The sequence below is a fragment of the Apteryx rowi genome, unplaced genomic scaffold (genome assembly GCF_003343035.1).
Source record: "Apteryx rowi isolate R43461 unplaced genomic scaffold, aptRow1 scaffold_329, whole genome shotgun sequence".
Taxonomy (NCBI): domain Eukaryota; kingdom Metazoa; phylum Chordata; class Aves; order Apterygiformes; family Apterygidae; genus Apteryx; species Apteryx rowi.
This window is the reverse complement of record NW_020449741.1, coordinates 130,528-144,189: the sequence shown is the minus strand read 5'-3', so window position 1 is coordinate 144,189 and position 13,662 is coordinate 130,528. Positions and strand designations below refer to the sequence as shown.

The following is a 13,662-nucleotide window of genomic DNA, read 5'->3' as shown; positions in this document are numbered from 1 at the left end:
TTGCAAAACTAACCCTTCATACCGCTCACTGGTTAAAGCATCTGGCCATGACTGTGTTACACGCAAGTAAGATAGAAGTTGTTGTGAAGATTCTGATGATTTTGGAACTGTATGGCTTTTAAGCCTGGGCTGAGAGCTCACCCACCTCACCAGAGTTCCTTTCTCTCCCAGAGATAAACCCAAAGAGTGATAGCTAACTTGAGAATGAGAATGGAAAAAGAATTCGTCCAAAAAACCCAGAGAAGAACACCTCCTCCTGATGTCCCTCAGCACCTGGAACTTATTTGTGCTGTTTTAGTGGTTTACTGGATAAATATTTATTTGGTCATTTGTAGAATCAGTAAAAGGGAATAAGAATATTGTTTAATGAACGGATGTCTGTATCCTATGACCTCTTGGTTCAAACAACATATTATTATGCCACAACCTATAAAACAAAAGAAAGGGGTGTAGCTCATTCACCTTCCCACACCACAAATACACTTTTAGTTTACACAGCTGTTATTGTCTCCCACTTTTTTTGCTATTTGCAGTATTCTTTGACACAGCATCAAAGAACACATCTCCTGAAACATCAAAGTGATTAATTATCTCTCTACTGATTTTTAAAATGTTATTTGAAAATGCTGCTTCTTATTCATCCTTGCTGGGAATTCGCTTTTGCCATCATAAATTCATCCCATCTAACTGTGGGAAGAGGATCTGTATGTTGGAGTGTTGTGATGTGTTCTCACTTCTTGTATGCTGTCATGTTTCTCTAACTTCCATTTACTTCAAGTTTATGTTGTTTTTATTTTACTGTAAAAATTAATCAGCGAATAATTGTTGGTGAAAAATATTGATGTCTTTGCTGTAAGGGAAGAGGTAGTTCAGGAGGATAGGACAAGGAGAACTTCAGCACAAACTGTGATGGTTATGAGACTTCTTTGTGCCCTGGGACCTGCAGCAAGGAATGAGCTGCAACTCAGCACTGTTCCCTGAAAGGGAGAGGGCTCTTTGCCTTTAGTTCTCAGGTGACCTCTGTTCCCTATTGTAAAATAGAAGCTGATTCTGGGATTCAGCAGGTCCCTGCAAGCAGGAAACAGTCCAGATGTGCTTTTGGTCCCCAAATTTCTTTCAGTCTGGTTTTAAGAAATTCAGCCTTCACACTTAGACGCAGATTTTTCAAAGTGCTTGCAACCCTGATGTGCATATTGCAGTTGTCGTATGTTTGTGTACAAGGGGAAGTGCAATGCCTCTGATGTAGACATTCTTTTGAGCGTGGGCTGAGGCTTCAAATTCATTTAAACACCTGTGAGAAAGCTGTCAAAGGTAAATAGTAGAGATGCACAATCTGAAGTCCTGGTAAAATTGCAGTGATGGAAGGCTGATAGTGGATAGCCTTTTGTGTATACAAAACTGGCTACAACAACCATGATCACAAATCTGTACTGAGAAACAGGAAATTTGGCTTATACTAAGAAAGAAATCAAAACACAGATGTGCAAATACGGCCAGCAGTTTGGACAGTGTTCTGCTGTGCTTTGTGAAGAACCCATGAACTTCTAGCTTCTTCCTGTATGAGTAATGATAGAGAATGGTTGTAATAGCTCATGGCTGAACTGGGAGTCATTCACTTGACTTCCCCTCACCAGCATTAGTGAAGTTCTCTCCTTTATCCCTCTGAAGGGAGTCTGTGAAAGTTTGGGGAAGTGGCTAGGTCTGCATTTGTGCTTTTTACAGAAAGAACACGTGGGTGGCTTTGCTTATGCCGTGTGGTCTTTCAGCAACAGGCACACCACTCTCTGCAACAGAACGCAGAAATGTAGGGAAGCCTGACAAGAGCTTTCTCTTCCTCAAGCATGAGTCAATCAATGCCACACAAGCTCCTGTATTTCTAGTAGAGCAGATGAAAACTGCCAGGCCTTTCTTTTCAGGAATGGGCAAAGAAGTGGGGAATCTGCTGTTGGAGAACTCACAGCTACTGGAGACCAAGTAAGAAACTTCTGCATGCTCTCAATTGCCTGTCTAGTTACAAATGAGCTGTCATCTTGAAGTTGATCTTGGCCAAAAGTCCTGCCTCCCTGGGGCTTGCTTGTTTATCTAACAACTTTTCTTGAATAGTGCTCATTCTTTGAACTGTAGAAGAGGAATTCCTCTTCTGAGTGACCTTCCTGTTTCTTTTCTGCAGGCACTTGGGTGAAGTCTCCACACATGTGGTGATAGGGTCTGATCCCACCTGAAGTCAGTGGCAAGCTTTTCATTAACTTCAGTGGGAATCTAGATGTGGGCCTAAGTGACTGTGAGGATATTGCAGTTTAGAAGCTTTTATCTGCAGGGTTTGCTATTTGGAAAGAAAATTACCTTACAGTTGACACAAAGACTTTTCAAAGATTTAATAGTTGATAAAGGAGAGCCAGACAATGTAATTGGCATATCCTTTGAGGAAGGCTGGTAAACCAGACAGTAAAGAAGCTAAGTAGCCATGGAAAAGGAGGCGAAGTACTCCCGGGGTCAGAGTTGAAGAACTTATTATTATAGGAAGCTGCTGAATTTAAAGACTTTAAGATATTTCAGAACTGATTGGAAATGCATACACATATATATGTGTATGTATATCACCATCATCCACAATTAGCAGTAAGTACACATAACCAAAAGTTTGAAAGGTGTGTCTCGGATCTTAATTCAGTCTCTACTAAAAATAGGAATAAACCTCAGGCAGGTGATAGGTTTACCTATACCTGCTTTTTGCAGTATCCTGCTATCTTCTTATGGAGTATCTGATGTTGATCTGTCAGCCAGGATACAGGACTGGACAAACCTCATCCTGACCCTTTATGGTGATTTCTAAGTCGTTCTGCAGCTCCTTCTTGTCAAAATCAACTTTTCCATGAGTTCTAGCTAGACTGAATTATTTTTATAAACTCATTTCAAATCTCCTTGTAGGGCCTGTGACTTTAGTTTCAGGTCTCTGTTATGGACAGCTGCTGGTTATAGGCATTTTTGCTTATTGTTCCTCTCACATCTTTAAGAAATGCTTTGAACGTTGTGAAGAATGATTTGATTGCCAAGGTGGACCAGCTGTCAGGAGAGCAAGAAGTGCTGAAGGGAGAGCTGGAGGCAACAAAACAGGCCAAAGCCAAAATGGAAACCAGAGTCAAGGAGCTGGAGGAAGAGCTCAAAAGGTGAGTGATTCACACTGCTCCAGGGAGTTGGGAGAACCCGAGTGATAAACCTGGCTCCTCTGTTAGTTTAATTCCTTTTCCCTCAGGGTTTAGTGTTGGAATTCAGAGTATCTCACAGAGAGTTTCAAAGGCAGATGGTAGGTGGCTGAGATGGTTTTTTTAAGATTGTATTTATTTGTTTGAAATGGGTTATTGAACCTTAAAAACCTGCAGAACTTTTCCTCCCATACATTAGCATTCCTTAGCAGTGATTGCAAATCCAGGCTCCCTAGAGTGAGCCTTTCAGAAAATCAAATTGTAATTAAAAAAAACAACAGGGGGAATTCTAAAAGAATAGTTTTGAAGGAAACTATCAAGAGCTTGATCCTGGCAGCAGCCAAGATAGTTCTGAGAGGGATGAATGCCCATTCATTTAATGAAAGAGCTAATACAGATTCCCACAAATAGTATTTAAATGTCAGTATTGTTAATTATTCCACTGTTCATGGTAAGAGTGAGAAGGAGAGGCAGAAGAGATTTTAGAGTCCTATGTGGGTAGCATTTGGAGGGATCCCACTTATTTTCTGCTCAAACCAGAGAAATTTAAGCCTGAATGCCTGGCAAAGCCTGTGATCATATCACATCCATAAAGCTAAAATTGTCCAGTAGGGCTCAGAGCTACATAATTACATTTTGACTGGCTGTACGTTCCACTGTGAAATCTCAGTTCAGAGAGCAGTGCTTATTTTGCAGCTGGAGTCTGGCAGGATACCTCTGTTATTTTCTAATTTGAACACAGCATCACCAAGAATGACACAGACTGGTCTCTCTTCATTGTTCAAAATGCCTGAAATGAAAATAGTCTCGCAGGCAGTGGAAATAGATCCAATTTCTTGAAATGTCTTTTTGAGCATCTCATTGCGTAATAATGCAGTAGGGACACAGGCTTTTAACTGGCTGGTGTACCTTTTTAAGAGACAAGCAGCAATTTTTTTCCACAGTGTCTTTGCTGTCAATAAAAATACTTGTAATTCAAATGGGATTGAAGCTTAGTATGGGGTTTTTAAAGAAATTAAAGGCACTCAGAAAAATAGTCTAAATATTTTATTAACATATATTTGGCGTTCTCTTCCTCACCGTTATAGCAAATTGTCCTTCGTATTTGAGGATTTTTCACTGCGTTGAAAACAGAAGCAGTCCAGAAGAAGAAATTAAGCCAGTGTTTTGACTGCTGAGCATGGTTTAGTGTTTTTTTTTGTTTTTTAATTAAGATCTATCTGAACATAGATGATGGCTCTGAAATAGAAATAGGCTGGTCCATTCCAGTGACCAGTATTTTGGGGCCTGGTTCTTACATCAGATCTTCCAAAGAAATGGGCTGATGTCAGTGAAGCTGTTCATAAAGTAGCATGCTACTAGTGTGAGAAAAAAATATCACAGAGAAGCTTCTCGTTATTTGGAGGTACATCTCATGGTTTGAAAATGTTGCCCTGTAATACATCTAGACCTTTTTGTAGATGATTCTCCCCACCAAACACCTGATGGTCAGCCCAGCAGTAGCAGTCACCGTATCACTTGCTGGTTTGATGCATTTCTTTCTGTTTCCTAGAGTGAAATCTGAAGCGATTGTTGCCCGACGAGAACCCAAAGAGGAGGTGGAGGATGTAAGCAGCTATCTCTGTACAGAATTGGTATATTACATTACTAAAATGCCTGCGGGGAAAGGGGGTTTATATACTTTGCTTTGTATATATGAGTCCTCAGATGCAGACTGTTCTCCCTTTGTTAATGATGAAGGCAAAGCTGATCAGCGGCAGGTTGTCTCGATATTTGGCGGTAGCCAGATACCATGAGATTACCCCTGCATATGTCTTTCAAACCATGGTTTGGCCAAGACGAATGTGTGACACAGCGAGGATGCAATGTAAGAGTTGGTTTCTGCTGAATGGCGCTAGACCAGTAACCTGCCTAGCATCTTCCAATTTTATCTGATTTTCCCCACTTTTGAATTACAGGTAGTCTAATGTCAGTCTGGATTCACTCAGGCACTCAGGGTCTTACGATAGTTAGGCTTCTCAAGAAGAGCTTGTCTCATGTTGACCGTGAAGCTGTAAGCTGTGAGGACTTCATGCAGTGAAATTTGGGTTTCTGCAGGCAGCTTTACAGCAATAGCTGCCTTCATTTTAATAGCTTTACAATCTCCAATTTTGTGACATTGTTTTTCTCGTTATTTCTTCTGCATAAGCCAGTACTGCCTATTACAGGGTACAGGTAGAAAAGGCTCATGGACTCTCCCACTGAGACAGCTCTTCAGAGTGCTTTGGCTGAAGTAGAGGCTTTTCCACAAAGTCCAACTGTAGCCAAAAAAGAAGCAAACAGAGGATAAAAGAGATATCCCCTGTAAATGTCACCTCTGCTAGGACAGGAAATTAGATACACTTTTCAATATTACTGTGTTCCTACTTTGTGAAAGATATGGGGCTGGTTTCATTTCTAGCATAATTCTCTTGACTGAACTGGGTTTTTACCAGGGTGAACTTAGTCTGTTGAGAATTTAGGTAGATAGGAAAATGTTCAAGTTGTTCTCGTGGACCACTGAAGAGGACAGGATTCCTTTTAAGCTGAGCAGACAAGATATCTGTATTTAAAAAGTAAAAAGGATGGTCTTAAATTCCTTTTCATTTACATACTTCCTGTTTTGGCTGGTCACATAGGTTTATTCTAAGTCCAGGAGGCTGAAGAGGGGGTTGGCTAGTTTGTGCTATTCCAATTCAGCCAGTTTGGGAATTGCCACGGTCTAGACGCAACCCAGTGCCACTTCCTAGTAATGAGTTTTCAAAATCCTTAGGATTTCTTTTTGGGCAGGTATTTTCCCCAGTTTGTCCTGGTTGCTCTCATTTCCCTCCTCAGAAGATGAATATAGAATCCCATTCCTGTTGCCTCCTAACCCAAAGCCATGTGTCTTCATCAGAATGCCAGATTGTGTCACCATCCCTGGGGATCTAGGGTTGTAGGGGTGCGAGGCAGTAGTGCAGGAATGGACTTGGGAACAGCAAGATTGCAAGGGGTTTGGAGAGAAACTAGCTGGTGCATGTCCTTTCTTGGCAACCTTCTGGACGTCTTATCTGAAGGCTTCCCATATGACAAAGAGATACTTGGAGTCCCAGGGTGATCCTTTGGATGCAGAAGGGTTCCTGATTACTAATTTTTGTATGAGTCTTGCAATTCCAGAGAGTCATTGTTTCTAGGCTTGCAGGTGACCACACAAAACATTGGAATTGTAGATTTTCAGGGCTGAATTATAAAAAGCTATGTGCGTATGTCACACTAACTAGTTCTCTGAACTCTCTGAGCTGGCAGCGTGAGTGTTGTGGGCCTAATGAATTATGAAGAGTGTTCCACCTTGTCCTTAGAAATGGCTTTACAAGACTGTTACTGGTAATTGAGCACCATCTTTAAACCAGGACACTTCCTCTGTCTATGTGAACATTCAGGGCTGTAGCACCAGTTAGCTAGGGAAATAACTGAACCTGGGAATTTCAAACATATGCTTTTATCCATGCTGCACAGTGGTTAGCAGGGGGAAGCAGCCCTCAGCCATATTCTGAGAATGAACAGGTGAGTTGTGTCATGCCAGGTAAAGAGGAAAAGGCCTTTCTTTAGTTTTCTGCACCCTACAGCTTTATCTGCTAAGTGTGTACTAACAGAATGCCTCCATCCTAGTCCTGCTGAGGGGACAGATAGCATTATGTGGTGCTCCCTGCTGCTTGTGGTTAGATTTGCTACAAAATGTGTTACACTAAGACTTTGATTCCCAAACTTCCTGGACCAACGGACCACTGTCAGCTCTCCAAATTCCTAGTAGACCACCAAAGCACCTTATTGATGATACTCTCTGGATAGGGTTTTCAGTTCGGTAGTGGTTTTTACTCTATTTTACATGGGTTTGCCGAACACCAAGAGGTCCATGGTCATAGTTTTGGAGATCACTGGTCTAGAATTAGAACCTCACATGGGTAATTAAACAGAACAGGAAGAGAACTAACAAATGTGTGTCTCTGTCTGCTGCCTTTCCTGGTACTAACATCAATCCCCTTCCGTTTTTTGTTGGCTGAAGCAGTGCTCCTCCCCTCTGCAGGACAACATTCCCATAGCTCAGCGTCGCCGCTTCACACGTGTGGAAATGGCCCGGGTTCTGATGGAACGCAATCAATACAAAGAGAGGTTGATGGAGCTCCAGGAGGCTGTAAGGTGGACAGAGATGATCAGGTGAGGCTGGGTGAACAATCCCATTTAGGACAGAACCTGGCCGTGTTTGGCCTTGTGGTCAGTGGAGCCCTTATGAAGATACTGGGTTAAAAAGTGCTAAAAATTTTCTGAACTGTAGATGCTTTTCTTGTGATGTGTAGTTCTTTCTCTCTTATTCCTGAACCTGGGCTGCAAATGAAGACTAGAGTTGCCATAGTTACTTGGAGACACTGAGCAGTTGTTTGTCTTGCTTGTTTTGTGTGTTCTAATTAGGCTAGGAGAAACTGTAGGGGAGAAGATTGCTTTTAATTAATGAATTCCTTTGGACGTGGCTATAAATGAGAGTAGTGTTGAGGTTTGTAATTACCAGGGTGTGACTCTGGCACTGATAACATTGAGGGGTGTTGATAAAACTTTGAATTGAGCAAACTTATTTGCACTTCATATGAACATTGAAACATAAACCTGTTAGGTGTGCTCCCATTGAAGAAGACTGTATGTCACTTCCTCTGTTGTACTTTGAAACATGTTGTTAGAATGAATTTGGGGTTTTGGCATAGCTTCCTTGATGGAAATGGCCTGCTGGTTGGCATGAATTTGGGTAAAAGATACTGAAATTAACTTGCATCTGCTGTGTTTGTCCTTAGAGCTTCCCGTGAACACCCATCCGTCCAGGAGAAGAAGAAGTCCACTATTTGGCAGTTGTAAGTCCTTTGGTGGTTTGTTTAAGATTAAGGAAAGGGGAAGTGTTTCCATTTCTACCTTAGACATCAACTTAAGAGACTCTTCCTCTGGTGTTAATGAAAGATCAGCTAAAAGTGTTTTTAGCTGAACCCTTTGATTACATGGGCTTCCTTTGTCTTTAGTTAAAATAAAATCATCTCTGAACATTCATATCAGTTTGGTTTTACAAACTTGGAAAGATTGCAGGTGCCTGAGAACAAATACCTGAAATGGAAAAATACATACACTCATAATAAATGAAGTAGGGCAGTTCTCACGAACGGCTTAAAGCCCCTGATTTTGTACCTTTTGCTTCCCCTGCTGTGAATCTGTGTTAGATTGTCTCCCTTTTCTCTTATTTGTTGACTTTTCCTGTCCCTAGCTTCAGCCGTCTGTTCAGCTCATCCTCAAGTCCTCCACCGGCAAAGAGGACCTACCCATCGGTGAACATCCACTACAAGTCTCCAACAACAGCAGGATTCAGCCAACGTCGTAGTCACACCATGTGCCAGATCTCCTCCGGCAGTCGCACTCTTGAATTCTTCCCTGAAGAGTGAGTCGTGTGCTATGTGCAAAGCCAGATCCCCTGGCAGCTCTGCCAAATAGCAGCCGGCTTTTTTTTAAATAAGCTTTTTTCCACTGAAAAAAGTCCAAGTGGCATTAATAAGTTTCTGTCTCTTGTGTTTATCCACTTGATCTTTCACTCATCAGTTACCACATGGATGGGCTCAGCAAACTGGCAGTAACTTTGTGCTCCCAAGCATACGATTACCATTGCTTTCTCAGGCTTTCTAGGCCATGATGATTCATCTCAGCAGGGACCACTGTTGGCCTCAGAATTGGCCTCGACCTGAGTTTTGCTCTCGTGTTTGGAGACTGTGTGAGAGAATGAAGAAGGGCTTTTGTGGTAGAGTATGATGGCAGGATAGCAGGAGGAATTATCTTTGTCCAACTCAGTTGACAAAGAATTTAGGTGAAGACAAGGGTTTTCTCAACAGTGTGTTTAGGTTATAATATATGGTTTAATCCTAACTATGCAGAAAAAGAGCTTCCAAATATTGCTACTGCAGAGTCCTCTCCCTTTCTTTTATGCCTCTGATAAAAGTGAAGAAGCTATTTTCTGCTTTACTTGACTTTAAAATGTGTGCATTGTACCATTACAGGGTTTTATTGTTTAGTTTGTGATCTGTTTTTGTGGAAGGACTTTGGAGAATGTGGTGGTGAAGTTTGTTGGAAAGGCGCTGGATTAAGTGGAGAGGTTTTCTTTAGAGAGTGAATTTGTATTTTATAGATAACCCACTGCTTTTATTCTGTTCGGTTCAATTCTACTTACAATATCAGAGTTATCATGTGGTGTCTGAGTGCCTTCCAGTAGTGCATTAAATAATGTGGCTAACCATCGTCAGAAGCTGTTTGTTCTCTCATCCTCTCCCCAGGGGAGGAAGCGTGTGCAAGGAACTGTTTTGTTTTAGTAGGGGTTTGGTTTTGTTTTAAGTAGGTATGTCATTATATATATATATGTGGAGGGTTTTTTGTTTTGGCTTGGATTTTTTGCTGATGTTGTTTGTACCTTGGAATGATGTTTTAAAAACCTGTTGAGAGCTGGAACTGACATTCAAACATCCTTTGTTTATAGTAAAATGTATCCTAAGAGCTCACAAATTGATTTTCTTCTTAGCTTTGCCAGTGCAAAGCTGGAGTCATTCTGTTGAAACCAGTACAGTTAGGGCATATTTTCCTTGTCAGCAGAGAAAATTTTAAAATGGACAGAAAAATAAGCAGTTGACTATAATGAAAAATGGAAGAATTCAGAATGCCTTCCTGATGGAGACATTAGATCAGTAAACTGAAACAGCTAAGCAAAAATTGGTATGATCTTACAAATGGTCGTCTTCTTGAAGGTTGATTCCCTGTTTCTGAAGGGCTCTTGGAATACTGAAGTGGACATGACAATTGTCCAGGTAACAGGGAGTTAGAGGTTAGGATTGCCTAGGTACACTTCTTAATGGAGTTTTTCTGTCTCTGATTTCCTGCATCTCCTTTACTGCTTGTGCAAAGATGGATTTGTTTTGCTTTGTATTCTTTGACTTCTTGTCCCTTTTTCCTTCTGCCTGCTATGGCAATGCATCCTTGACCTCCTGCCTCTGTTTCTAACCATAGCTTGAGAAGTAACACTGTTGCTTCTCTTCTCAGTGACTGTACATCATCAGCACGTCGCGAACAGAAGCGGGAGCAATACCGCCAGGTCCGGGAGCACGTGAGGAACGATGATGGGCGATTGCAAGCCTGTGGCTGGAGTCTTCCTGCCAAGTACAAGCAGGTAGGGACCTCTCTCCTGAGAGGTTGAGGGGAGAGAACATGTCATCCTATTCACAGTGACATCAGTGAAGATCTAATTCTGTAGCCTTAGTTGTTAAATATTCCAGTTAGATGTATAATATGCATGTTTTAGCTGTATGATGGTTGTAGGCATAGATTAAATTTATCTTTTTTGTATCTCCACCTAAGTCTACAGAGGGGACATTCTTTTGCGTGAAAGGCGCTGAAAGAACCTAGCCTGAAACAAAAGGAATTAACCTTCTTCATCCAGAGCCCAGTGTTTGTTTTATTCCCTTTGTTATTATATCTGAGCTTGCATATTGGATATTTTATTTTTACTATGAGAACTTTTCCAATCATTTAGTATTATAAAAACCAAATTGAGTGGAATTTGCTCCCCATTCTCCCCAGCAGTGCACCAAATCAAATGTCATCAGCCTCATTTGTTGGCCTGTGGCTCCTTTACCTCTGGTAAAAGATCACCTGAAAGGAATGAGTTTTTCACTGTGGCTTGAAAGTGGAGGAATGCCCAGGTGGTTTCAGGTTTTGATGGAAGGGAATGCCAGTGTTCTGGCTTCCATGCAGGGAACATCCGTTAGCCACACTTTTTCTGTTAGCAATGCAGGATATAGCCTCTGCTAACCGTAATTGGGGCAACCTATTATGGTGAAAGAGACACAGTCTCTCAGGTATGCTGGTCCTTTAGGCACTCTGTTTCACACAAGATGTCAGATAAAACATCAACTGCCATTGGCACCCCATCTCTGAGGCTAAGAAGCTTCATTCTGCTGTATTGGTTGCATCTCTGTTGCGGTAGCCTGGTGTATACACTCTTGTACTGTCTTTTCCTTCTTCTCTTCCCCCACAGCTGAGTCCCAATGGTGGCCAGGAAGACACTCGCATGAAAAATGTCCCCGTGCCTGTATATTGTCGCCCACTAGTAGAGAAGGACCCAACCATGAAGGTGTGTTGTCTCTGCATACCATTCCAATCCAGAAAGGGGGCATGGAAAAACTGAGGATTTGTCATCATGAAATATGCAATTTTTACAACAATCTACATTTTTTACATGATATATTCCAAATCCCATCCTCCTCTTCCATTTTTTGGAATGGTTGTTTCTAGTATATGTAGGGAAGAGTACCCCTCTCTGTAAGAACATAATTCTCCGCTGATTCTGGTTGCTGGGTCCCCTGCTTCTGTCTTACATCTTTTGCTTTTTTTGAGGCTTCTTTTATATAATATCAGCAACATTTTAGGCTTATAAAGCTTGTTAAGAATCCTTAAAGTATAGTACAAAACAATATGAAAACTGGTGAAAAGGAGCAGATGAAAGCTAAAACATACTTCATCTCCCTTCTTTTGGATTTCACTGTTGACCAGGAATCACTAGTAACAGAACAAAATTATCTAGAGCAGAAGTCAATGGATTTTTGTGTAGTTATGTCTATCAATACTAGAGCTAAAGCTGGTATTTTCAACAGAATTGCACTTGGGAATAGATGCTCGTCTCTCTGCAGGTTTATCTGCCATAATTAGTTGTTTTCAAATATATAGTCTGTCATTAACTTTGCTAAGATTCAGAGTTGATTTTTAGACTTCATTCTAATGTTTAAGTTTCAAAAAAATTCTGATGTTGTTAGTTGTTTCTAGAAGATTGGTGTAATCTTTGGCTGATACTCTGTTCAGTATTTCCCCTTATGATTTTGGAGAGATCCAATATGTGATTAAGTAGTCCTGTTCCCAGCATTCTCCTGAAAAGTTACCTGAAAATAGCTCATAGGAGGCTGGATAAATTTATTTGTCAGAAGATATGTAGTGTGCTTCTAATCAATTCATTGTAAGTTTATTAGGCAGGGATCTAAACAAGCAGATTTCTTTTTGGAGGAGAAGTTTTGTTTTTGCTGGCTTAGCTCCTTGAATCGCTCTCTAGGATCTGACAAATCTAGGCAAAGGGGGAGTGCAGGGAGGCAGAAGAGTGCAAGACTGGGAGAGGAGATGCACTAGGGAGCATCTGACCCTTCTGGGTTCATCCTCAGCTAGGCTATAATACTGCAGGGAAAGAAACAGCTATTAGGGTGTTTATTTCCAAGCTATATTGAATATATTTTGCTGAGAGAGGAAATGTTGGTCAGACCCCTAGGGAATGACCCCTACTTTCTTCTCCTGGAAATCTCTGGTTTGTGCATCCAATTTATGACTTGTTAAAGACTGACAGATAAGACATGGATTTAACATTTCTTCAGTGGAGCTCCTTTTTCTTCCCTCCACCAAAACCGACTATTCTTCCAGTAGAAATCAACAAGATTTATTGTTTCCGCCTAAATTTTGTGGGTGTTTGGTACGTGTACACAGTTCTTTACAAAGGTCTCAGAATTTCATAAGGTCCTGGAGCCTCCAGAATTCTTAGTTTAAGATTTCTGTTTTTTTGCTTAGCTGTGGTGTGCAGCTGGAGTCAATCTCACAGGATGGAGACCTTTTGAGCAGGAATCTGGGAATGGACAGAAACTGGATCCTGGACGTGATCCCCTCACCTGTGATCGGGAAGTGGAAGGCGAGAACAACAAGAGTAACCATACATCTCCTGAAAAGAAAAAGGTCAGAAAAGGAAACTGATTTTTTTCTCCACTTTTTTTTTTATTCCATCCCTTATATTCCCCCTGTCATGATAGTTTTATACTATGCAGTATGATGCACTGACTCAGTAAAGTCTTTCCTAGTGTTATTACTGTTTCAGTATTTCTGAGGCATTGTCCTGTGGGGAGGGTTAGTGGTGCGCTGGCTCTGTCAGTAACTCTCAATGTGGTTTGGGATAAATCATCTTGAATAAAATCTCCCAGCTTCTGCTTTTGAAACACGTTTGGAGTTTTGAAAAACTTCCTAATGATAAGGGCAGTTAAACATTTGATGAAATTGCTAGGAAGCTTATGGAGTCCTCATCTCTGGAAATTAAAAAAAAAAAAAAAAAGGGCCAGGAAAAGCTTTATTAAGAAGAACATAGATCCAGTATAGTCCATTAGTCCATTTGATTCAGGAGGTGAATCTCTTGAGATTCCTTCCAGCTCTGATTTTTAAGATAGTCTTAAGTTCTTTTTAAGAACCAAACTGTAATTTGAAGATGATAATATAACTTTCTATCCTTTACAGTTTGTGGATTTTTTTCACAGCTGTATCATAATGCTGCCCTATGGTGTTTCTGTAATTAGCTTGCTTAGCCTGGTAGTTT

The 13,662-nt window shown here is 41.0% G+C and overlaps 1 protein-coding gene across 4 annotated transcripts in view; it reads left to right on the top strand.

Moving 5' to 3' along the window:
- Window positions 1-13,662, top strand: part of MAPK8IP3 (mitogen-activated protein kinase 8 interacting protein 3) — a 64,975-nt gene that overhangs the window by 37,139 nt on the left and 14,174 nt on the right. For 3 of the 4 annotated variants that reach the window (XM_026071592.1, XM_026071593.1, XM_026071594.1), the window contains exons 6-14: window positions 1,917-1,974; window positions 3,015-3,167; window positions 4,756-4,837; window positions 7,264-7,415; window positions 8,042-8,098; window positions 8,500-8,670; window positions 10,311-10,437; window positions 11,305-11,400; window positions 12,873-13,034. In XM_026071592.1, the coding sequence (XP_025927377.1) occupies window positions 1,917-1,974; window positions 3,015-3,167; window positions 4,756-4,837; window positions 7,264-7,415; window positions 8,042-8,098; window positions 8,500-8,670; window positions 10,311-10,437; window positions 11,305-11,400; window positions 12,873-13,034 (1,058 nt within the window). The remainder of the gene's footprint in view (window positions 1-1,916; window positions 1,975-3,014; window positions 3,168-4,755; window positions 4,838-7,263; window positions 7,416-8,041; window positions 8,099-8,499; window positions 8,671-10,310; window positions 10,438-11,304; window positions 11,401-12,872; window positions 13,035-13,662) is intronic. The other variant, XM_026071591.1, reaches the window with a different exon arrangement.